Below are 25,303 nucleotides of genomic sequence, written 5' to 3' on the forward strand. Positions count from 1 at the left end.
AGTGTTGTCCCTCTCTACCAGAGGGTGTATGGAGAGTGTTGTCCTTCTCTACCAGAGGGTGTATGGAGAGTGTTATCCTTCTCTACCAGAGGGTGTATGGAGAGTGTTGTCCTTCTCTACCAGAGGGTGTATGGAGAGTGTTGTCCTTCTCTACCAGAGGGTGTATGGAGAGTGTTATCCTTCTCTACCAGAGGGTGTATGGAGAGTGTTATCCTTCTCTACCAGAGGGTGTATGGAGAGTGTTGTCCTTCTCTACCAGAGGGTGTTTGGAGAGTGTTGTCCTTCTCTACCAGAGGGTGTATGGAGAGTGTTATCCTTCTCTACCAGAGGGTGTATGGAGAGTGTTGTCCTTCTCTACCAGAGGGTGTATGGAGAGTGTTGTCCCTCTCTACCAGAGGGTGTATGGAGAGTGTTGTCCCTCTCTACCAGAGGGTGTATGGAGAGTGTTGTCCCTCTCTACCAGAGGGTGTATGGAGAGTGTTGTCCCTCTCTACCAGAGGGTGTATGGAGAGTGTTGTCCCTCTCTACCAGAGGGTGTATGGAGAGTGTTGTCCCTCTCTACCAGAGGGTGTATGGAGAGTGTTGTCCCTCTCTACCAGAGGGTGTATGGAGAGTGTTGTCCCTCTCTACCAGAGGGTGTATGGAGAGTGTTGTCCCTCTCTACCAGAGGGTGTATGGAGAGTGTTGTCCCTCTCTACCAGAGGGTGTATGGAGAGTGTTGTCCCTCTCTACCAGAGGGTGTATGGAGAGTGTTGTCCCTCTCTACCAGAGGGTGTATGGAGAGTGTTGTCCTTCTCTACCAGAGGGTGTTTGGAGAGTGTTGTCCTTCTCTACCAGAGGGTGTATGGAGAGTGTTATCCTTCTCTACCAGAGGGTGTATGGAGAGTGTTGTCCTTCTCTACCAGAGGGTGTTTGGAGAGTGTTGTCCCTCTCTACCAGAGGGTGTATGGAGAGTGTTGTCCCTCTCTACCAGAGGGTGTTTGGAGAGTGTTGTCCTTCTCTACCAGAGGGTGTATGGAGAGTGTTGTCCCTCTCTACCAGAGGGTGTATGGAGAGTGTTGTCCTTCTCTACCAGAGGGTGTTTGGAGAGTGTTGTCCTTCTCTACCAGAGGGTGTATGGAGAGTGTTGTCCTTCTCTACCAGAGGGTGTATGGAGAGTGTTATCCTTCTCTACCAGAGGGTGTTTGGAGAGTGTTGTCCTTCTCTACCAGAGGGTGTATGGAGAGTGTTGTCCTTCTCTACCAGAGGGTGTATGGAGAGTGTTGTCCCTCTCTACCAGAGGGTGTATGGAGAGTGTTGTCCCTCTCTACCAGAGGGTGTATGGAGAGTGTTGTCCCTCTCTACCAGAGGGTGTATGGAGAGTGTTGTCCCTCTCTACCAGAGGGTGTATGGAGAGTGTTGTCCCTCTCTACCAGAGGGTGTATGGAGAGTGTTGTCCCTCTCTACCAGAGGGTGTATGGAGAGTGTTGTCCCTCTCTACCAGAGGGTGTATGGAGAGTGTTGTCCCTCTCTACCAGAGGGTGTATGGAGAGTGTTGTCCCTCTCTACCAGAGGGTGTATGGAGAGTGTTGTCCCTCTCTACCAGAGGGTGTATGGAGAGTGTTGTCCCTCTCTACCAGAGGGTGTATGGAGAGTGTTGTCCCTCTCTACCAGAGGGTGTATGGAGAGTGTTGTCCTTCTCTACCAGAGGGTGTTTGGAGAGTGTTGTCCTTCTCTACCAGAGGGTGTATGGAGAGTGTTGTCCCTCTCTACCAGAGGGTGTATGGAGAGTGTTGTCCTTCTCTACCAGAGGGTGTTTGGAGAGTGTTGTCCTTCTCTACCAGAGGGTGTATGGAGAGTGTTGTCCTTCTCTACCAGAGGGTGTATGGAGAGTGTTATCCTTCTCTACCAGAGGGTGTTTGGAGAGTGTTGTCCTTCTCTACCAGAGGGTGTATGGAGAGTGTTGTCCTTCTCTACCAGAGGGTGTATGGAGAGTGTTGTCCCTCTCTACCAGAGGGTGTATGGAGAGTGTTGTCCCTCTCTACCAGAGGGTGTATGGAGAGTGTTGTCCCTCTCTACCAGAGGGTGTATGGAGAGTGTTGTCCCTCTCTACCAGAGGGTGTATGGAGAGTGTTGTCCCTCTCTACCAGAGGGTGTATGGAGAGTGTTGTCCCTCTCTACCAGAGGGTGTATGGAGAGTGTTATCCTTCTCTACCAGAGGGTGTATGGAGAGTGTTGTCCTTCTCTACCAGAGGGTGTTTGGAGAGTGTTGTCCCTCTCTACCAGAGGGTGTATGGAGAGTGTTGTCCCTCTCTACCAGAGGGTGTATGGAGAGTGTTGTCCTTCTCTACCAGAGGGTGTATGGAGAGTGTTATCCTTCTCTACCAGAGGGTGTATGGAGAGTGTTGTCCCTCTCTACCAGAGGGTGTATGGAGAGTGTTGTCCTTCTCTACCAGAGGGTGTATGGAGAGTGTTGTCCCTCTCTACCAGAGGGTGTATGGAGAGTGTTGTCCCTCTCTACCAGAGGGTGTTTGGCAGTTGTTTTTAGTGTACAGTATCGCCATCAAGTGGACAGTCAAGGACTGACATTGTATTAACTGTGTTCCCCCTCCCTCCCCCATCTCTCCATCAGGCTGGTAAAGTGTTGAACTACTCCAACCCGTTGGTAGTGTTCCTGTTCCTCCTGACGTTCACCATGGCCACCATTATGCAGTGTTTCCTTCTCAGTGTGTTCTTCAACAAGGCCAACCTGGCTGCAGCCTGCAGCGGTATCATCTACTTCACCCTCTACCTCCCCCACATCCTCTGTGTGGCCTGGCAGGACCGCATCACCAAGAACGCCAAGATCACAGCGGTACTTTGACCAACCCTAACCCTATACCAACCCTCAGTCTGGTATATAACATCCCCTCAACCCTCAGTCTGGTATATAACATAACATCCCCTCAACCCTCAGTCTGGTATATAACATAACATCCCCTCAACCCTCAGTCTGGTATATAACATAACATCCCCTCAACCCTCAGTCTGGTATATAACATAACATCCCCTCAACCCTCAGTCTGGTATATAACATCCCCTTAACCCTCAGTCTGGTATATAACATAACATCCCCTCAACCCTCAGTCTGGTATATAACATAACATCCGCTCAACCCTCAGTCTGGTATATAACATAACATCCCCTCAACCCTCAGTCTGGTATATAACATAACATCCCCTCAACCCTCAGTCTGGTATATAACATACCCTGAACCCTCAGTCTGGTATATAACATCCCATCCCCTCAACCCTCAGTCTGGTATATAACATCCCCTTAACCCTCAGTCTGGTATATAACATAACATCCCCTCAACCCTCAGTCTGGTATATAACATCCCCTCAACCCTCAGTCTGGTATATAACATAACATCCCCTCAACCCTCAGTCTGGTATATAACATCCCCTTAACCCTCAGTCTGGTATATAACATAACATCCCCTCAACCCTCAGTCTGGTATATAACATCCCATCCCCTCAACCCTCAGTCTGGTATATAACATAACATCCCCTCAACCCCCAGTCTGGTATATAACATAACATCCCCTCAACCCTCAGTCTGGTATATAACATAACATCCCCTCAACCCTCAGTCTGGTATATAACATAACATCCCCTCAACCCTCAGTCTGGTATATAACATAACATCCCCTCAACCCTCAGTCTGGTATATAACATCCCCTCAACCCTCAGTCTGGTATATAACATAACATCCGCTCAACCCTCAGTCTGGTATATAACATAACATCCCCTCAACCCTCAGTCTGGTATATAACATAACATCCCCTCAACCCTCAGTCTGGTATATAACATACCCTGAACCCTCAGTCTGGTATATAACATCCCATCCCCTCAACCCTCAGTCTGGGATATAACATCCCCTTAACCCTCAGTCTGGTATATAACATAACATCCCCTCAACCCTCAGTCTGGTATATAACATCCCCTCAACCCTCAGTCTGGTATATAACATAACATCCCCTCAACCCTCAGTCTGGTATATAACATCCCCTTAACCCTCAGTCTGGTATATAACATAACATCCCCTCAACCCTCAGTCTGGTATATAACATCCCATCCCCTCAACCCTCAGTCTGGTATATAACATAACATCCCCTCAACCCTCAGTCTGGTATATAACATAACATCCCCTCAACCCTCAGTCTGGTATATAACATAACATCCCCTCAACCCTCAGTCTGGTATATAACATAACATCCCCTCAACCCTCAGTCTGGTATATAACATAACATAACATCCCCTCAACCCTCAGTCTGGTATATAACATAACATCCCCTCAACCCTCAGTCTGGTATATAACATACCCTGAACCCTCAGTCTGGTATATAACATCCCCTTAACCCTCAGTCTGGTATATAACATCCCCTCAACCCTCAGTCTGGTATATAACATAACATCCCCTCAACCCTCAGTCTGGTATATAACATCCCCTCAACCCTCAGTCTGGTATATAACATAACATAACATCCCCTCAACCCCCAGTCTGGTATATAACATAACATAACATCCCCTCAACCCTCAGTCTGGTATATAACATAACATCCCCTCAACCCTCAGTCTGGTATATAACATCCCCTCAACCCTCAGTCTGGTATATAACATAACATCCCCTCAACCCTCAGTCTGGTATATAACATAACATCCCCTCAACCCTCAGTCTGGTATGTAACATAACACCCCCTCATCCCTCAGTCTGGTATATAACATACCCTGAACCCTCAGTCTGGTATATAACATAACACCCCCTCAACCCTCAGTCTGGTATGTAACATAACACCCCCTCAACCCTCAGTCTGGTATGTAACATAACACCCCCTCAACCCTCAGTCTGGTATGTAACATAACACCCCCTCAACCCTCAGTCTGGTATATAACATAATACCCCCTCAACCCTCAGTCTGGTATATAACATAACATCCCCTCAACCCTCAGTCTGGTATATAACATCCCCTCAACCCTCAGTCTGGTATATAACATCCCCTCAACCCCCAGTCTGGTATATAACATCCCCTCAACCCCCAGTCTGGTATATAACATAACATAACATCCCCTCAACCCTCAGTCTGGTATATAACATAACATCCCCTCAACCCTCAGTCTGGTATATAACATAACATCTCCTCAACCCTCAGTCTGGTATATAACATAACATCACACCCCCTCAACCCTCAGTCTGGTATATAACATACCCTGAACCCTCAGTCTGGTATATAACATCCCCTTAACCCTCAGTCTGGTATATAACATAGCATTACATCCCCTCAACCCTCAGTCTGGTATATAACATAATACCCCCTCAACCCTCAGTCTGGTATATAACATAACATCCCCTCAACCCTCAGTCTGGTATGTAACATAACACCCCCTCAACCCTCAGTCTGGTATATAACATACCCTGAACCCTCAGTCTGGTATATAACATACCCTGAACCCTCAGTCTGGTATATAACATCCCCTGAACCCTCAGTCTGGTATATAACATCCCCTCAACCCTCAGTCTGGTATATAACATAACATCCCCTCAACCCTCAGTCTGGTATATAACATAACATCCCCTCAACCCTCAGTCTGGTATATAACATAACATCCCCTCAACCCTCAGTCTGGTATATAACATCCCATCCCCTCAACCCTCAGTCTGGTATATAACATAACATCCCCTCAACCCTCAGTCTGGTATATAACATACCCTGAACCCTCAGTCTGATATATAACATAACATCCCCTGAACCCTCAGTCTGGTATATAACATAACATCCCCTCAACCCTCAGTCTGGTATATAACATCCCATCCCCTCAACCCTCAGTCTGGTATATAACATAACATCCCCTCAACCCTCAGTCTGGTATATAACATAACATCCCCTCAACCCTCAGTCTGGTATATAACATAACATCCCCTCAACCCTCAGTCTGGTATATAACATACCCTGAACCCTCAGTCTGGTATATAACATAACATCCCCTCAACCCTCAGTCTGGTATATAACATACCCTGAACCCTCAGTCTGGTATATAACATACCATAACATCCCCTCAACCCTCAGTCTGGTATATAACATAACATCCCCTCAACCCTCAGTCTGGTATATAACATACCCTGAACCCTCAGTCTGGTATATAACATAACATCCCCTCAACCCTCAGTCTGGTATATAACATCCCATCCCCTCAACCCTCAGTCTGGTATATAACATAACACCCCCTCAACCCTCAGTCTGGTATATAACATAACATCCCCTCAACCCTCAGTCTGGTATATAACATACCCTGAACCCTCAGTCTGGTATATAACATAACATCCCCTCAACCCTCAGTCTGGTATATAACATACCCTGAACCCTCAGTCTGGTATATAACATACCATAACATCCCCTCAACCCTCAGTCTGGTATATAACATAACATCCCCTCAACCCTCAGTCTGGTATATAACATACCATAACATCCCCTCAACCCTCAGTCTGGTATATAACATAACATCCCCTCAACCCTCAGTCTGGTATATAACATAACACCCCCTCAACCCTCAGTCTGGTATATAACATAACATCCCCTGAACCCTCAGTCTGGTATATAACATCCCCTCAACCCTCAGTCTGGTATATAACATCCCCTCAACCCTCAGTCTGGTATATAACATAACATCCCCTCAACCCTCAGTCTGGTATATAACATCCCCTCAACCCTCAGTCTGGTATATAACATCCCCTCAACCCTCAGTCTGGTATGTAACATACCATAACATCCCCTCAACCCAAAGATCAATAGAGAGATGTTCTGCCTCTACCTGTGTGTTTTCCCTCAGAGCCTGTTGTCCCCAGTAGCGTTTGGTTTTGGGACGGAGTACCTGTCTCGTTATGAGGAGCAGGGCCTGGGTCTGCAGTGGGACAACATCGGCACCAGTCCACTAGAGGGCGACGCCTACTCCTTCTTCACCTCCATAGGCATGATGATGTTTGACTCCGTGCTCTATGGCTTCCTGGCATGGTACCTTGACAACGTCTTCCCAGGTTAGAGGGAGTGTGGGGTTGTGTTTGGGGGGGGTTGTGTGTTTCTGTGTGTAGCTCATTTCACTTGTACCCGTATATGGGTTTACAATAGCACCTAAATTGAAACGAAGTGGCTGGACAGCAGTGGAGGCTGGTGAGGGGAGGACGGCTCATAATAATGTCTGGAACGGAGTTTGTGGAATGGCATCAAACCATGTGTTTGATGTATTTGATACCATTCCACCTATTCCGCTCCAGCTATTACCTCAAACCCGTCCTCCCCAAGTAAGGTGCCACCAACCCCCTGTGCTGTACAGTAACATGCTATACATGACGTCAGAGCTCAGGGTCTGTGCAGTAACATGCTATACATGACGTCAGAGCTCAGTGTCTGTACAGTAACACGCTATACATGACGTCAGAGCTCAGTGTCTGTACAGTAACATGCTATAGATGACGTCAGAGCTCAGTGGCTGTACAGTAACACGCTATACATGACGTCAGAGCTCAGTGGCTGTACAGTAACACGCTATACATGACGTCAGAGCTCAGTGGCTGTACAGTAACACGCTATACATGACGTCAGAGCTCAGTGGCTGTACAGTAACACGCTATACATGACGTCAGAGCTCAGGGTCTGTACAGTAACACGCTATACATGACGTCAGAGCTCAGTGGCTGTACAGTAACACGCTATACATGACGTCAGAGCTCAGGGTCTGTACAGTAACACGCTATACATGACGTCAGAGCTCAGTGTCTGTACAGTAACACGCTATACATGACGTCAGAGCTCAGTGTCTGTACAGTAACATGCTATACATGACGTCAGAGCTCAGTGTCTGTACAGTAACATGCTATACATGACGTCAGAGCTCAGTGTCTGTACAGTAATACGCTATACATGACGTCAGAGCTCAGGCTCTGCGCTTCACAGCTCTGTACGGGTTTTGCCTGACAGACATTCTGAACTTGAGCCCCGAACGCAACCAAAAGGTTTCCCCTCATCCCTCCTGCTAATTGGGCAACTTTAACAACAACAGTAATTGTGTGACGGCGGGGACGCAGGGTTGTGTTCCCATCTTAAATAACTACCAGTGTGTTGCCTCTAGTTCCTCAACGGCACAGCTAGAAGAGCTCAAGAACAGCACTTTGTAGTTGAAGACTCTTGTTTGAGTCATAAAAGTGCATTGAAATGACTTGGGAACCGTACACATTTTGGAAAGGTGTGTGTTGCCGCTTGGAAACACCAGTTAAGTCCTCTCACTCAAACCCTTGTAAATGTTTTGTCTTACCTACCCTACATTTCCCATGAATATTATTATTACTGAATGTATTCAAAGTATTTTCAGATTTCGTTATCAACAAACGCTGTGAAAGTACACTAAATGTAAAACGCACATAAAATCAAACAGTGTAATGTTTGGTTCATTCTTGTGCCAGGTGAACTGTTGTGTCCTCAAATTCGGTCTAATAATTTCCCCATGATCTGTAAATGGTTCCCTTTCAATTGCTACCATGATTATAAATATGTTTTTTTAATATATATTCTGTAAAAAACATTGCCATAGCCAATTCCCTGGAGTGTAAAGGGTTAACCCTTATTGGAGCCGTAGTTAACCCGTATTGGAGCCGTAGTTAACCCTTATTGGAGCCGTAGTTAACCCTTATTGGAGCTGTAGTTAACCCTTATTGGAGCCGTAGTTAACCCTTATTGGAGCTGTAGTTAACCCTTATTGGAGCTGTAGTTAACCCTTATTGGAGCCGTAGTTAACCCTTATTGGAGCCGTAGTTAACCCTTATTGGAGCCGTAGTTAACCCTTATTGGAGCTGTAGTTAACCCTTATTGGAGCCGTAGTTAACCCTTATTGGAGCCGTAGTTAACCCTTATTGGAGCTGTAGTTAACCCTTATTGGAGCCGTAGTTAACCCTTATTGGAGCCGTAGTTAACCCTTATTGGAGCCGTAGTTAACCCTTATTGGAGCCGTAGTTAACCCTTATTGGAGCCGTAGTTAACCCTTATCAGAGCCGTAGTTAACCCTTATTGGAGCTGTAGTTAACCCTTATTGGAGCCGTAGTTAACCCTTATTGGAGCCGTAGTTAACCCTTATTGGAGCCGTAGTTAACCCTTATTGGAGCCGTAGTTAACCCTTATTGGAGCCGTAGTTAACCCTTATTGGAGCTGTAGTTAACCCTTATTGGAGCTGTAGTTAACCCTTATTGGAGCCGTAGTTAACCCTTATTGGAGCCGTAGTTAACCCTTATTGGAGCCGTAGTTAACCCTTATTGGAGCTGTAGTTAACCCTTATTGGAGCCGTAGTTAACCCTTATTGGAGCCGTAGTTAACCCTTATTGGAGCTGTAGTTAACCCTTATTGGAGCCGTAGTTAACCCTTATTGGAGCCGTAGTTAACCCTTATCGGAGCCGTAGTTAACCCTTATCGGAGCTGTAGTTAACCCTTATCAGAGCTGTAGTTAACCCTTATTGGAGCTGTAGTTAACCCTTATTGGTGCAGTGGTTAACCCTTATTGGAGCTGTAGTTAACCCGTATTGGAGCCGTAGTTAACCCTTATTGGAGCTGTAGTTAACCCTTATTGGAGCCGTAGTTAACCCGTATTGGAGCCGTAGTTAACCCTTATTGGAGCTGTAGTTAACCCTTATTGGAGCCGTAGTTAACCCTTATCGGAGCCGTAGTTAACCCTTATTGGAGCCGTAGTTAACCGTTATTGGAGCCGTAGTTAACCCTTATTGGAGCCGTAGTTAACCCTTATTGGAGCCGTAGTTAACCCGTATTGGAGCCGTAGTTAACCCTTATTGGAGCTGTAGTTAACCCTTATTGGAGCCGTAGTTAACCCGTATTGGAGCCATAGTTAACCCTTATTGGAGCCGTAGTTAACCCTTATTGGAGCTGTAGTTAACCCTTATTGGAGCCGTAGTTAACCCGTATTGGAGTCGTAGTTAACCCTTATTGGAGCCGTAGTTAACCCGTATTGGAGCCGTAGTTAACCCTTATCAGAGCTGTAGTTAACCCTTATCAGAGCTGTAGTTAACCCTTATCAGAGCTGTAGTTAACCCTTATCGGAGCTGTAGTTAACCCTTATTGGAGCTGTAGTTAACCCTTATTGGAGCTGTAGTTAACCCTTATTGGAGCTGTAGTTAACCCTTATTGGAGCCGTAGTTAACCCTTATTGGAGCCGTAGTTAACCCGTATTGGAGCCGTAGTTAACCCTTATTGGAGCCGTAGTTAACCCTTATTGGAGTCGTAGTTAACCCTTATCGGAGCCGTAGTTAACCCTTATTGGAGCCGTAGTTAACCCTTATTGGAGCCGTAGTTAACCCTTATTGGAGCCGTAGTTAACCCTTATTGGAGTCGTAGTTAACCCTTATCGGAGCCGTAGTTAACCCTTATTGGAGCCGTAGTTAACCCTTATTGGTGCAGTGGTTAACCCTTATTGGAGCCGTAGTTAACCCTTATTGGAGCTGTAGTTAACCCTTATTGGAGCCGTAGTTAACCCTTATTGGTGCAGTGTTTAGGGTTACCATAAGGAGACTCGGATTCCATGACACCTGAAAGTGGCATCACGCTGTCGTTGTTTACTAAAATGGATACAGTACTGTATAATAAATCCCTCCCTCCTCTCTCTAGGTCAGTATGGGATTGGACGACCATTCTACTTCCCATTCCAGCCCTCCTATTGGCAAAGGTCTGAACCCGCCCTCTCCAACATTCCAGACTCAGGTTAGTGTCTTTAGTCACGGTCTCTGTCCACTATAAGTGTCTATAATATAATCATATATAGACACTATATGAATATCATTATCATATATAGACAGTATATGAATATTATAATCATATATAGACACTATATGAATATCATTATCATATATAGACAGTATATGAATATTTTCATCATATATAGACAGTATATTAATATTATATTCATATATAGACACTATATGAATATCATTATCATATATAGACAGTATATGAATATTTTCATCATATATAGACAGTATATGCATATTATAATCATATATAGACACTTTATGAATATCATTATCATATATAGACACTATATGAATATCATTATCATATATAGACACTATATGAATATCATATATAGACACTATATGAATATCATTATCATATATAGACACTATATGAATATCATTATCATATATAGACAGTATATGAATATTATAATCATATATAGACACTATATGAATATCATTATCATATATAGACAGTATATGAATATTTTCATCATATATAGACAGTATATGAATATTATTATCATATTTAGACAGTATATGAATATCGTTATCATATATAGACAGTATATGAATATCATTATCATATTTAGACAGTATATGAATATCGTTATCATATATAGACAGTATATGAATATCATTATCATATATAGACAGTATATGAATATCATTATCATATTTAGACAGTATATGAATATCGTTATCATATATAGACAGTATATGCATATCATTATCATATTTAGACAGTATATGAATATCGTTATCATATTTAGACAGTATATTCATATCATTATCATATTTAGACAGTATATGAATATCGTTATCATACATAGACAGTATATGGATATCGTTATCATATATAGACAGTATATGAATATCGTTATCATATATAGACAGTATATGAATATCGTTATCATATATAGACAGTATATGAATATCATTATCATATTTAGACAGTATATGTAGGCATACATATGAACATACTGTTTGAACTTCGATTGAAGGAGTGATGTGGCCTACCTTTGTAATGGACTTTTTCTCCCATGAGTTTCTCTCACAGTAGTGAAACATTGTAGTGTGACTGTGTATCTTTCTCCCTGCAGATCCAGAGAAGCCCGACGTGGACAAGGACGTAGACAGTATGTGTTCACCTAGGAGGTGTAACGGTGTGGGGGTAAGGAAACCCTGCAAACACCAGGACAAGAGAGAGAGGATGGAGAGAGAGAGGGAGGAGGTGCTGAAACGACAGGAAGAAGAACAGAACAACGAGGAGCAGGAAGAGGATCTGACAGGTAGGGGCTGTGGAATTGGCTAGACGGGACTCATGTACTGTGATTGGCTAGACAGCGCTCAGGTAGCTACGATGTGATTGGCTAGACAGGACTCATGTGCTGTGATTGGCTAGACGGGGCGCAGGTAGCTACGATGTGATTGGCTAGAGAGGCCTCACGTAGCTAGTCTGTAATTGGCTAGAGGCCTCACGTAGCTAGTCCGTAATTGGCTAAATAGGGTACACGATCACTCAATAACAACAGATGATTCCGATGGCTCAGTTGATTGCATGACCAGTCAATCCCATGCATGTTAGAAAATAATTTATCATCCTCCATGCCACTTTGCTTATGGCCCAGCTCTGGCTTGAGGTATATAGTCATAACCAGTACGCCTGGCCTTTACATGCTACAGATCCGGTTTAGCTATAGCAACCAGACCTGACCCCCTAATTACAAGTAGTCAATGGGCCAATTGATAAGTGGTAGCCTTGTAGATATGGGCCAGATCTAAACCATTGTACATTTTGTGTGTCTTCCTCCATTTTGGGTGCCTGCCCTCCCCTTTACTACAGGTCAGTTGTTCTTTGAGCCGGAGCCAGCAGGGCTGACCGTGGGGGTAGAGATTCAGGACTTGGTCAAGGTGTTTCCTGGGGGATCCCGTCCGGCCGTGGACCACCTCAGCATCGCCTTTTACGAGGGCCAGATCACATCATTCCTAGGACACAACGGAGCTGGGAAAACCACCACCATGTATGTATTGTATCTACCCTGGTTTCCCAGATGTGTTGTGTGCTGTAGACCACATGAGATCTCCAGATATCACAACGGAGTCCAGGCTTACCCCCTAAAACCACTACCTAGTCTGCAGAGCACCTACTTTTATTGTCCTCATTTTGTGGTGTAGGATATCAACTATACAATATTGAATTAGCCTAAATGTTTCAATACGGCTATTAGCGATCGAGAGCGTTATCCAGAGAAAATGTCTGTGAGGGATAAAGAAAGTTGATAGTCTAGTGACAGAGTAGGTGGTCATTGTGTATTTCAGATTTGGTTCTGGGTGCCAAGATTACTTATTAATAATGTTCATGACATGACATCATGCTCCTCTTAATCGCGCGCGTGTGTGTGTGTGTGTGTGTGTGTGTGTGTGTGTGTGTGTGTGTGTGTGTGTGCGTGTGTGTGTGTGTGCGTGTGTGCGTGTGTGTGTGTGTGTGTGTGTGTGTGTGTGTGTGTGTCTCTCCAGGTCAATCCTGACTGGTCTGTTCCCTCCTACATCTGGGACAGCCTTTATACACGGGAGAGACATCAGGACTGACATGGACAGTATCCGCACATCCATGGGCATGTGTCCCCAGTACAATATCCTCTTCAAACAGTGAGTCCTCCTCCTCTTCCTCCTCTTCCTCATCCTCGTCCTCTTCCCCCCCCTCCTCCTCCTTCTCGGCTATGTGTCCCAGTACAATGTCCTCTTCAAACAGTGAGTCCTCCTCCTCCTCCTCCTCCTCATCCTCGTCCTCTTCCCCACCCTCCTCCTCCTTCTCGGCTATGTGTCCCAGTACAATGTCCTCTTCAAACAGTGAGTCCTCCTCCTCCTCCTCCTCCTCCTCCTCCTCCTCCTCCTCGGCTATGTGTCCCAGTACAATGTCCTCTTCAAACTGTGACTCCTCCTCCTCCGCCTCTTCCTCCCCCTCCTGCTCGGTTATGTGTTTCAGTACAATGTCCTCTTCAAACTGTGAGTCCTCCTCCTCCTCCTCCGCCTCCCCCTCCTCCTCTTCGGCTATGTGTTTCAGTACAATGTCCTCTTCAAACACTGAGTCCTCTTCCTCTCACTCCTCATCTTCCTCCTCCTCCTCCTCCTGCTCTGCTATGTGTTTCAGTACGATGTCCTCTTCAAACAGTGAGTCCTCCTCCCCCTCCTCCTCCTCCCCCCCCTCCTCCTCCCCCCCCCTCCTCCTCCTCCTCCTCCTCCTCCTCCTCCTGCTCGACTATGTGTCCCAGTACAATGTCCTCTTCAAACAGTGAGTCCTCCTCCCCCTCCTCCTCCTCCTCCTCCTCCTCCTCCTCCTCCTCCTCCTCCTCCTGCTCGACTATGTGTCCCAGTACAATGTCCTCTTCAAACAGAGTCCTCCATATACCCACTGGCACTTGTCTAGAAACTTGAGTAGTCAGGTCAATCATAGGACTGGCATGTTGATGACATAGCAGACTGATGACATAGCAGATTGATGACATAGCAGATTGATGACATAGCAGATTGATGACATAGCAGACTGATGACATAGCAGACTGATGACATAGCAGATTGATGACATAACAGATTGATGACATAGCAGATTGATGACATAGCAGACTGATGACATAGTAGATTGATGACATAGCAGACTGATGACATAGCAGATTGATGACATAACAGATTGATGGCATAGCAGATTGATGACATAGCAGATTGATGACATAACAGATTGATGACATAGCAGACTGATGACATAGCAGACTGATGACATAGCAGATTGATGACATAACAGATTGATGACATAGAAAACTGATGACATAACAGATTGATGACATAGCAGATTGATGACATAACAGATTGATGACATAGCAGATTGATGACATAACAGATTGATGACATAGCAGATTGATGACATAACAGATTGATGACATAGCAGACTGATGACATAGCAGACTGATGACATAACAGATTGATGACATAACAGATTGATGACATAGCAGATTGATAAATGTTTGTTTCCTACAATTAACAGTTTAGACATTTGTTGACTTGTCTGCTGTAGTGACTGACAACCTCTCTCCCTCTCTCTGTCCAGTCTGACGGTCGAGGAACACATCCTGTTCTACTCTATGCTGAAGGGCACCTCTCAGGCCGAGGCTCAACAGGCGGTCCAGGTCATGCTGGAGGATCTGGGCCTGCCTCATAAGAGAGACGAGGAGGCACAGAACCTCTCAGGTGGGTCAGGCTGGGTGTGTGGGCTTGCCTCATAAGAAAGACAATTTATCTTTCAGGGGAGGGAGACAACGAGGCACAGAACCTCTCAGGGGGGAGTCAACGAGGCACAGAACCTCTCAGAGGGAGACAACGAGGCACAGGACCTCTCAGGGGGAGTCAACGAGGCACAGAACCTCTCAGAGGGAGACAACGAGGCACAGGACCTCTCATGGGGGAGTCAACGAGGCACAGAACCTCTCAGAGGGAGACAACGAGGCACAGAACCTCTCAGGGGGGAGTCAACGAGGCACAGAACCTCTCAGAGGGAGACAACGAGGCACAGGACCTCTCAGGGGGGAGTCAACGAGGCACAGAACCTCTCAGAGGGAGACAACGAGGCACAGGACCTCTCAGGGGGGAGTCAACGAGGCATAGGACCTCTCAGAGGGAGACAACGAGGCACAGAACCTCTCAGGGGGGAGTCAACGAGGCACAGAACCTCTCAGAGGGAGACAACGAGGCACAGGACCTCTCAGGGGGGAGTCAACGAGACATAGGACCTCTCAGGGGGAGACAACGAGGCACAGAACCTCTCAGAGGGAGACAACGAGGCACAGGACCTCTCAGGGGGAGACAACGAGGTACAGGACCTCTCAGGGGGGAGTCAACGAGGCACAGGACCTCTCAGGGGGGAGGCAACGAGGCACAGAACCTCTCAGGGGGGAGACAACGAGGCACAGGACCTCTCAGGGGGAGACAACGAGGCACAGGACCTCTCAGGGGGGAGTCAACGAGGCACAGAACCTCTCAGAGGGAGACAACGAGGCACAGGACCTCTCAGGGGGGAGTCAACGAGGCATAGGACCTCTCAGGGGGAGACAACGAGGCACGGGACCTCTCAGGGGGAGACAACGAGGCACAGGACCTCTCAGGGGGAGACAACGAGGCACAGGACCTCTCAGGGGGGAGTCAACGAGGCACAGGACCTCTCAGGGGGGAGTCAACGAGGCACAGGACCTCTCAGGGGGGAGTCAACGAGGCACAGGACCTCTCAGGGGGAGACAACGAGGCACAGGACTTCTCAGGGGGAGACAACGAGGCACAGGACCTCTCAGGGGGGAGTCAACGAGGCACAGGACCTCTCAGGGGGGAGTCAACGAGGCACAAGACCTCTCAGGTGGAGACAACGAGGCACAGGACCTCTCAGGGGGAGACAACGAGGCACAGGACCTCTCAGGGGGGAGTCAACGAGGCACAGGACCTCTCAGGGGGAGACAACGAGGCACAGGACCTCTCAGGGGGGAGTCAACGAGGCACAGGACCTCTCAGAGGGAGACAACGAGGCACAGGACCTCTCAGGGGGGAGTCAACGAGGCACAGAACCTTTCAGGGGGGAGACAACGAGGCACAGAACCTCTCAGGGGGGAGAGAACGAGGCACAGAACCTCTCAGGGGGAGACAACGAGGCACAGAACCTGTGTTTTACCCTACATTGTTTATTGTGTTGCCCCTGAAATAACGTCTGTTCTCACTCTGTGCAGGGGGTATGCAGAGGAAGCTGTCTGTTGCCATGGCATTTGTTGGGGGGTCAAAGATTGTGATCCTGGATGAGCCCACGTCGGGGGTCGACCCTTACTCCAGACGATCCATCTGGGACCTGCTACTCAAATACCGCACAGGTACTACCCTTAGCCACTACACCCGGTTTAGACCTGGGAACCCATGTTTCAGCACTTCTCTATGAGAAACTCAGTGCCAGGCTGAAGAGAGAACTAGCAGATACTCAGGCCTTCAAGGACTGGTGTTTCCCAACCCTGCTCCACCTTGCCTGAGGCTTGATTCCCTATCCAAGCACTACAATCAACTCTCTCTAACCTTTGATCCCTGTCCCCCAGGGCGTGCTAGTGTCCCTGTCCACTCACCACATGGACGAGGCTGACCTGTTGAGTGACCTAGCTCCTAGTCCTGACCTCTGAACTCTGACCTCTAACCCCAGGCCGTACAGTGATCCTGTCCACTCACCACATGGACGAGGCTGACCTGTTGAGTGACCGTGTAGCCATCATCTCTAAGGGACAGCTCCATTGCTGCGGCTCCCCCCTGTTCCTCAAGAACTGCTTCGGAGTGGGATTCTACCTCACCCTGGTCCGGCGCATGAAGGACGTGAGGAAAAAAGAGGTGGATACACTAGAATAGTGTTGAAGAGATGGAGATACTCTAGAATAGTATTAAAGAGATGGAGATACACTAGAATAGTATTGAAGAGATGGAGATACACTGGAATAGTATTGAAGAGATGATACACTAGAATAGTGTTGAAGAGATGGAGATACTCTAGAATAGTATTGAAGAGATGATACACTAGAATAGTATTGAAGAGGAGATACTCTAGAATAGTATTAAAGAGATGGAGATACACTAGAATAGTATTGAAGAGGAGATACTCTAGAATAGTATTGAAGAGATGATACACTAGAATAGTATTGAAGAGGAGATACTCTAGAATAGTATTAAAGAGATGGAGATACACTAGAATAGTATTGAAGAGATGATACACTAGAATAGTATTGAAGAGGAGATACTCTAGAATAGTATTAAAGAGATGGAGATACACTGGAATAGTATTGAAGAGGAGATACTCTAGAATAGTATTGAAGAGGTGATACACTAGAATAGTATTGAAGAGGAGATACACGAGAATAGTATTAAAGAGATGGAGATACACTGGAATAGTATTGAAGAGGAGATACACTAGACTAGTATTAAAGAGATGGAGATACACTAGAATAGTATTGAAGAGGAGATACACTAGAATAGTATTGAAGAGATGATACACTAGAATAGTATTGAAGAGGAGATACACTAGAATAGTATTGAAGAGGAGATACACTAGAATAGTATTGAAGAGGAGATACACTAGAATAGTATTGAAGAGGAGATACACTAGAATAGTATTGAAGAGATGATACACTAGAATAGTATTGAAGAGATGATACACTAGAATAGTATTGAAGAGGAGATACACTGGAATAGTATTGAAGAGGAGATACACTAGACTAGTATTGAAGAGGAGATACACTAGAATAGTATTGAAGAGGAGATACACTAGAATAGTATTGAAGAGGAGATACACTAGAATAGTATTATAGAGATCATACACTAGAATAGTATTAAAGAGATGATACACTAGAATAGTATTGAAGAGATGGAGGGCCAGATAATTGGCTAAGGCGGACCATGCAATGTTGTCATTCTCCTCTCTCAGAATGACTATATGCCTCTGAGTGTCTCTGTGTTAAAGAGTGTAAAGGACCTGGTAGAGTGTCTCTGTGTAAAGGACCTGGTAGTGTCTCTGTGTAAAGGACCTGGTAGAGTGTCTCTGTGTAAAGAACCTGGTAGAGTGTCTCTGTGTAAAGGACCTGGTAGTGTCTCTGTGTAAAGGACCTGGTAGTGTCTCTGTGTAAAGGACCTGGTAGAGTGTCTCTGTGTAAAGGACCTGGTAGTGTCTCTGTGTAAAGGACCTGGTAGAGTGTCTCTGTGTAAAGGACCTGGTAGAGTGTCTCTGTGTAAAGGACCTGGTAGAGTGTCTCTGTGTAAAGGACCTGGTAGAGTGTCTCTGTGTAAAGGACCTGGTAGAGTGTCTCTGTGTAAAGGACCTGGTAGTGTCTCTGTGTAAAGGACCTGGTAGAGTGTCTCTGTGTAAAGGACCTGGTAGTGTCTCTGTGTAAAGGACCTGGTAGTGTCTCTGTGTAAAGAACCTGGTAGAGTGTCTCTGTGTAAAGAACCTGGTAGAGTGTCTCTGTGTAAAGGACCTGGTAGAGTGTCTCTGTGTAAAGGACCTGGTAGAGTGTCTCTCTGTAAAGGACCTGGTAGAGTGTCTCTGTGTAAAGGACCTGGTAGAGTGTCTCTGGGTAAAGGACCTGGTAGAGTGTCTCTGGGTAAAGGACCTGGTAGAGTGTCTCTGGGTAAAGGACCTGGTAGAGTGTCTCTGGGTAAAGGACCTGGTAGTGTCTCTGTGTAAAGGACCTGGTAGAGTGTCTCTGTGTAAAGGACCTGGTAGAGTGTCTCTGTGTAAAGGACCTGGTAGAGTGTCTCTGTGTAAAGGACCTGGTAGAGTGTCTCTGGGTAAAGGACCTGGTAGAGTGTCTCTGTGTAAAGGACCTGGTAGAGTGTCTCTGGGTAAAGGACCTGGTAGAATGTCTCTGTGTAAAGGACCTGGTAGAGTGTCTCTGTGTAAAGGACCTGGTAGAGTGTCTCTGGGGAAAGGACCTGGTAGAGTGTCTCTGGGTAAAGGACCTGGTAGAGTGTCTCTGTGTAAAGGACCTGGTAGAGTGTCTCTGTGTAAAGGACCTGGTAGTGTCTCTGTGTAAAGGACCTGGTAGAGTGTCTCTGTGTAAAGGACCTGGTAGAGTGTCTCTGTGTAAAGGACCTGGTAGAGTGTCTCTGTGTAAAGGACCTGGTAGAGTGTCTCTGTGTAAAGGACCTGGTAGAGTGTTACAATTATGTTGTCCTTCTCTCTGTCAGAATGAGTGTGACAGTGGATCTGAATATCTCTATGTGCAAATGTATTTGCGACTCACCACCCGGATTCGGGCCTTTGTAACACAATTTTAAATTGTTTTTTTTACATTGGATAAAAGTAGAGACTCAGAGCTAGAAACTGGTATATCATACACCACAGTTGAGGAACAAAGGGAAAGTAATTCTGCTTTGAAAGTTGATAAACTTGTAACCCCACTTTTGAGAAAATGGCCCTTGAATGTTCAGGTATACCTTTCTAGAGCGCCTACACAGATCGTACACGTAACGTTAGTTAGCGAGCCAGCCAGCTAACATTAGCTATAAACAGATCGTACACGTAACGTTAGCTAGCGAGCCAGCCAGCTAACATTAGCTATACACAGATCGTACACGTAACGTTAGCTAGCGAGCCAGCCAGCTAACATTAGCTATACACAGATCGTACACGTAACGTTAGCTAGCGAGCCAACAAGCTAACATTAGCTATACACAGATCGTACACGTAACGTTAGCTAGCGAGCCAGCCAGCTAACATTAGCTATACACAGATCGTAACGTAACGTTAGCTAGCGAGCCAGCCAGCTAACATGAGCAATACACAGATCGTACACGTAACGTTAGCTAGCGAGCCAGCCAGCTAACATTAGCTATACACAGATCGTACACGTAACGTTAGCTAGCGAGCCAGCCAGCTAACATTAGCTATACACAGATCGTACACGTAACGTTAGCTAACTAGCTAAAAGTAGAACTTAACTTGAAATGAAAACAACTTTCTGACAAAATTAGAAACATTTTATATCTGAAAATGTAGCTAGACTCTTACCCGTAAACATGAATGAATTTGTCTTCCTCTGTCACGGTTGCCCTTTGTTTGAAGATGTAATCCGGAGACAGGTGTTTTATCCAACAGCCTTCTTTCAACTTTGTCCACATTTGGAAATCATCTCTCTGCTTTGACCGGGCATTGCACTGATTTCAAAACTCGGTCAACTTTTTCCTGTGACAACGACACCGTTTCCTCCCCACCATTGTCATCTGAAGACTCTACAAAGTCTGGTTCAATTAAAATGTTCTTACCAATATCAGGGATTTCCTCATCGTCTGATTCAGCATGGCACGATCATCCTCCAGGAAGTAGTCCACCGCATTGTTTTCCCGATAGCACTATTAAATATATATATATTTTGTCCATTTAGCAGACGCTCTTGTCTAGACGCTCTTGTAAGTGCATACATTCTCGTACTGGTCCCCCGTGGGAATCGAACCCACAACGTTGACGTTGCAAGTGCCATGCTCTACCAACTGAGCCACACGGGACCACTTCAGGGCAGCAATCAATCAATCAATCAATTTTATTTTATATAGCCCTTCGTACATCAGCTAATATCTCGAAGTGCTGTACAGACACCCAGCCTAAAACCCCAAACAGCTAGTAATGCAGGTGTAGAAGCACGGTGGCTAGGAAAAACTCCCTAGAAAGGCCAAAACCTAGGAAGAAACCTAGAGAGGAACCAGGCTATGAGGGGTGGCCAGTCCTCTTCTGGCTGTGCCGGGTGGAGATTATAACAGAACTATGCCAAGATGTTCAAAAATGTTCATAAGTGACAAGCATGGTCAAATAATAATCATGAATAATTTTCAGTTGGCTTTTCATAGCCGATCATCAAGAGTTGAAAAACAACAGGTCTGGGACAGGTGGCGGTTCCATAACCGCAGGCAGAACAGCTGAAACTGGAATAGCAGCAAGGCCAGGCGGACTGGGGACAGCAAGGAGTCACCACGGGCGGCAGTCCCGACGCATGGTCCTAGGGCCCAGGTCCTCCGAGAGAAAGAAAGAGAGAAGGAGAAAATTAGAGAGAGCCAAGATTTTCAAAATTTCCATAAATGACAAGCATGGTCAAATAATAATCAGGAATAAATCTCAGTTGGCTTTTCATAGCCGATCATTAAGAGTTGAAAACAGCAGGTCTGGGACAGGTAGGGGTTCCATAACCGCAGGCAGAACAGTTGAAACTGGAATAGCAGCAAGGCCAGGCGGACTGGGGACAGCAAGGAGTCACCACGGCCGGTAGTCCCGACGTATGGTCCTAGGGCTCAGGTCCTCCGAGAGAAAGAAAGAGAGAAGGAGAAAATTAGAGAGAGCCAAGATTTTCAAAATGTTCATAAATGACAAGCATGGTCAAATAATAATCAGGAATAAATCTCAGTTGGCTTTTCATAGCCGATCATTAAGAGTTGAAAACAGCAGGTCTGGGACAGGTAGGGGTTCCGTAACCACAGGCAGAACAGTTGAAACTGGAATAGCAGCAAGGCCAGGCGGACTGGGGACAGCAAGGTGTCATCATGCCCGGTAGTCCTGACGTATGGTCCTAGGGCTCAGGTTCACAGAGAGAAAGAGAGAACGAGAGAATTAGAGAGAGCATACTTAAATTCACACAGGACACTGGATAAGACAGGAGAAGTACTCCAGGTAACCAACTGACCCTAGCCCCCCGACACAAACTACTGCAGCATAAATACTGGAGGCTGAGACAGGAGCGGTCAGGAGACACTGTGGCCCCATCCGAAGAAACCCCCGGACAGGGCCAAATAGGAAGGATATAACCCCACCCACTTTGCCAAAGCACAGCCCCCGCACCACTAGAGGGAAATCCTCAACCACCAACTTACAATCCTGAGACAAGGCCGAGTATAGCCCACAAAGGTCTCCACCACAGCACAAACCAAGGGGGGGCGCCAACCCAGACAGGAAGATCACGTCAGTAACTCAACCCACTCAAGTGACGCACCCCTCCTAGGGACGGCATGAAAGAGCACCAGCAAGCCAGTGACTCAGCCCCTGTAACAGGGTTAGAGGCAGAGAATCCCAGTGGAGAGAGGGGAACCGGCCTGGCAGAGACAGCAAGGGCGGTTCGTTGCTCCAGAGCCTTTCCGTTCACCTTCACACTCCTGGGCCAGGCTACACTCAATCATATGACCTACTGAAGAGATAAGTCTTCAGTAAAGACTTAAAGGTTGAGACCGAGTCTGCGTCTCTCACATGGGTAGGCAGACTGTTCCATAAAAATGGAGATCTATAGGAGAAAGCCCTGCCTCCCGCTGTTTGCTTAGAAATTCTAGGGACAATTAGGAGGCCTGCGTCTTGTGACCGTAGCGTACGTATTGGTATGTACGGCAGGACCAACTCGGAAAGATAGGTAGGAGCAAGCCCATGTAACGCTTTATAGGTTAACAGTAAAACCTTGAAATCAGCCCTTGCCTTAACAGGAAGCCAGTGTAGGGAAGCTAGCACTGGAGTAATATGATCAAATTTCTTGGTTCTAGTCAGGATTCTAGCAGCCGTATTTAGCACTAACTGAAGTTTATTTAGTGCTTTATCCGGGTAGCCGGAAAGTAGAGCATTGCAGTAGTGTAACCTAGAAGTAACAAATGCATGGATTAATTTTTCTGCATCATTTTTGGACAGAAAATTTCTGATTTTTGCAATGTTACGTAGATGGAAAAAAGCTGTCCTTGAAACAGTCTTGATATGTTCGTCAAAAGAGAGATCAGGGTCAAGAGTAACGCCGAGGTCCTTCACAGTTTTATTTGAGACGACTTTACAACCATCAAGATGAATTGTCAGATTTAACAGAAGATCTCTTTGTTTCTTGGGACCTAGAACAAGCATCTCTGTTTTGTCCGAGTTTAAAAGTAGAAAGTTTTCAGCCATCCACTTCCTTATGTCTGAAACACAGGCTTCTAGCGAGGGCAATTTTGGGGCTTCACCATGTTTCATTGAAATGTACAGCTGTGTGTCATCCGCATAGCAGTGAAAGTTAACATTATGTTTTCGAATAACATCCCCAAGAGGTAAAATATATAGTGAAAACAATAGTGGTCCTAAAACGGAACCTTGAGGAACACCGAAATGTACAGTTGATTTGTCAGAGGACAGACCATTCACAGAGACAAACTGATATCTTTCCGACAGGTAAGATCTAAACCAGGCCAGAACTTGTCCGTGTAGACCAATTTGGGTTTCCAGTCTCTCCAAAAGAATGTGGTGATCGATGGTGTCAAAGGCAGCACTAAGGTCTAGTAGCACGAGGACAGATGCAGAGCCTCGGTCTGACGCCATTAAAAGGTCATTTACCACCTTCACAAGTGCAGTCTCAGTGCTATGATGGGGTCTAAAACCAGACTGAAGCATTTCGTATACATTATTTGTCTTCAGAAAGGCAGTGAGTTGCTGCGCAACAGCTTTTTCTAAAATCTTTGAGAGGAATGGAAGATTCGATATAGGCCGATAGTTTTTTATATTTTCCGGGTCAAGGTTTGGCTTTTTCAAGAGAGGCTTTATCACTGCCACTTTTAGTGAGTTTGGTACACATCCGGTGGATAGAGAGCTGTTTATTATGTTCAACATAGGAGGGCCAAGCACAGGAAGCAGCTCCTTCAGCAGTTTAGTAGGAATAGGATCCAGTATGCAGCTTGAAGGTTTAGAGGCCATGATTATTTTCATCATTGTGTCAAGAGATATAGTACTAAAACACTTAAGTGTCTCTCCCGATCCCAGGCCCTCGCAGAGCTGTGCAGATCCAGGACAGCTAAGCCCTGGAGGAATACGCAGATTCAAAGAGGAGTCCGTAATTTGCTTTCTAATGGTCATGATCTTTTCCTCAAAGAAGTTCATGAATTTATTACTGCTGAAGTGAAAGCCATCCTCTCTTGGGGAATGCTGCTTTTTAGTTAGTTTCGCAACAGTATCAAAAAGAAATTTTGGATTGTTCTTATTTTCCTCGATTAAGTTGGAAAAGTAGGATGAGCGAGCAGCAGTGAGGGCTCTTCGGTACTGCACGGTACTGTCTTTCCAAGCTAGTCGGAAGACTTCCAGTTTGGTGTGGCGCCATTTCCGTTCCAATTTCCTGGAAGCTTGCTTCAAAGCTCGGGTATTTTCTGTATACCAGGGAGCTAGTTTCTTATGACAAATGTTTTTCGTTTTTAGGGGTGCAACTGCATCTAGGGTATTGCGCAAGGTTAAATTGAGTTCCTCAGTTAGGTGGTTAACTGATTTTTGTCCTCTGACGTCCTTGGGTAGGCAGAAGGAGTCTGGAAGGGCATCAAGGAATTTTTGTGTTGTCTGAGAATTTATAGCACGACTTTTGATGCTCCTTGGTTGGGGTCTGAGCAGATTATTTGTTGCGATTGCAAACGTAATAAAATGGTGGTCCGATAGTCCAGGATTATGTGGAAAAACATTAAGATCTACAACATTTATTCCATGGGACAAAACTAGGTCCAGAGTATGACTGTGGCAGTGAGTAGGTCCAGAGACATGTTGGACAAAACCCACTGAGTCGATAATGGCTCCGAAAGACTTTTGGAGTGGGTCTGTGGACTTCTCCATGTGAATATTAAAATCACCAAAAATTAGAATATGATCTGCTATGACTACAAGGTCTGATAGGAATTCAGGAAACTCAGAGAGGAACGCTGTATATGGCCCAGGAGGCCTGTAAACAGTAGCTATAAAAAGTGATTGAGTAGGCTGCATAGATTTCATGACTAGAAGCTCAAAAGACGAAAACGCCATTTTTTTTTTTGTAAATTGAAATTTGCTATCGTAAATGTTAGCAACACCTCCGCCTTTGCGGGATGCACGGGGGATGATGAGAGCAATAGCTAAACTTTTTCAGTTCTTCATATCTTTCAAAAAAAGCAGTGATAGACAGAATTATCCACACATACTTAGCAGCTCATGTGATAGACAGAA

The 25,303-nt window shown here is 45.8% G+C and overlaps 1 protein-coding gene across 2 annotated transcripts in view; it reads left to right on the forward strand.

Annotated features, from left to right (window-relative positions):
• The window catches only part of LOC139550116 (retinal-specific phospholipid-transporting ATPase ABCA4-like), a 104,348-nt gene that overhangs the window by 42,607 nt on the left and 36,438 nt on the right, over positions 1-25,303 (forward strand). The window contains exons 16-24 of one of the 2 annotated variants that reach the window (XM_071360758.1): positions 2,612-2,833; positions 6,846-7,050; positions 10,676-10,768; positions 11,904-12,101; positions 12,647-12,824; positions 13,321-13,452; positions 14,906-15,045; positions 16,566-16,703; positions 17,021-17,202. In XM_071360758.1, coding sequence (XP_071216859.1) covers positions 2,612-2,833; positions 6,846-7,050; positions 10,676-10,768; positions 11,904-12,101; positions 12,647-12,824; positions 13,321-13,452; positions 14,906-15,045; positions 16,566-16,703; positions 17,021-17,202 — 1,488 coding nt within the window. The remainder of the gene's footprint in view (positions 1-2,611; positions 2,834-6,845; positions 7,051-10,675; positions 10,769-11,903; positions 12,102-12,646; positions 12,825-13,320; positions 13,453-14,905; positions 15,046-16,565; positions 16,704-17,020; positions 17,203-25,303) is intronic. The other variant, XM_071360757.1, reaches the window with a different exon arrangement.

The sequence above is a fragment of the Salvelinus alpinus genome, chromosome 23, assembly GCF_045679555.1.
Source record: "Salvelinus alpinus chromosome 23, SLU_Salpinus.1, whole genome shotgun sequence".
Lineage (NCBI taxonomy): Eukaryota > Metazoa > Chordata > Actinopteri > Salmoniformes > Salmonidae > Salvelinus > Salvelinus alpinus.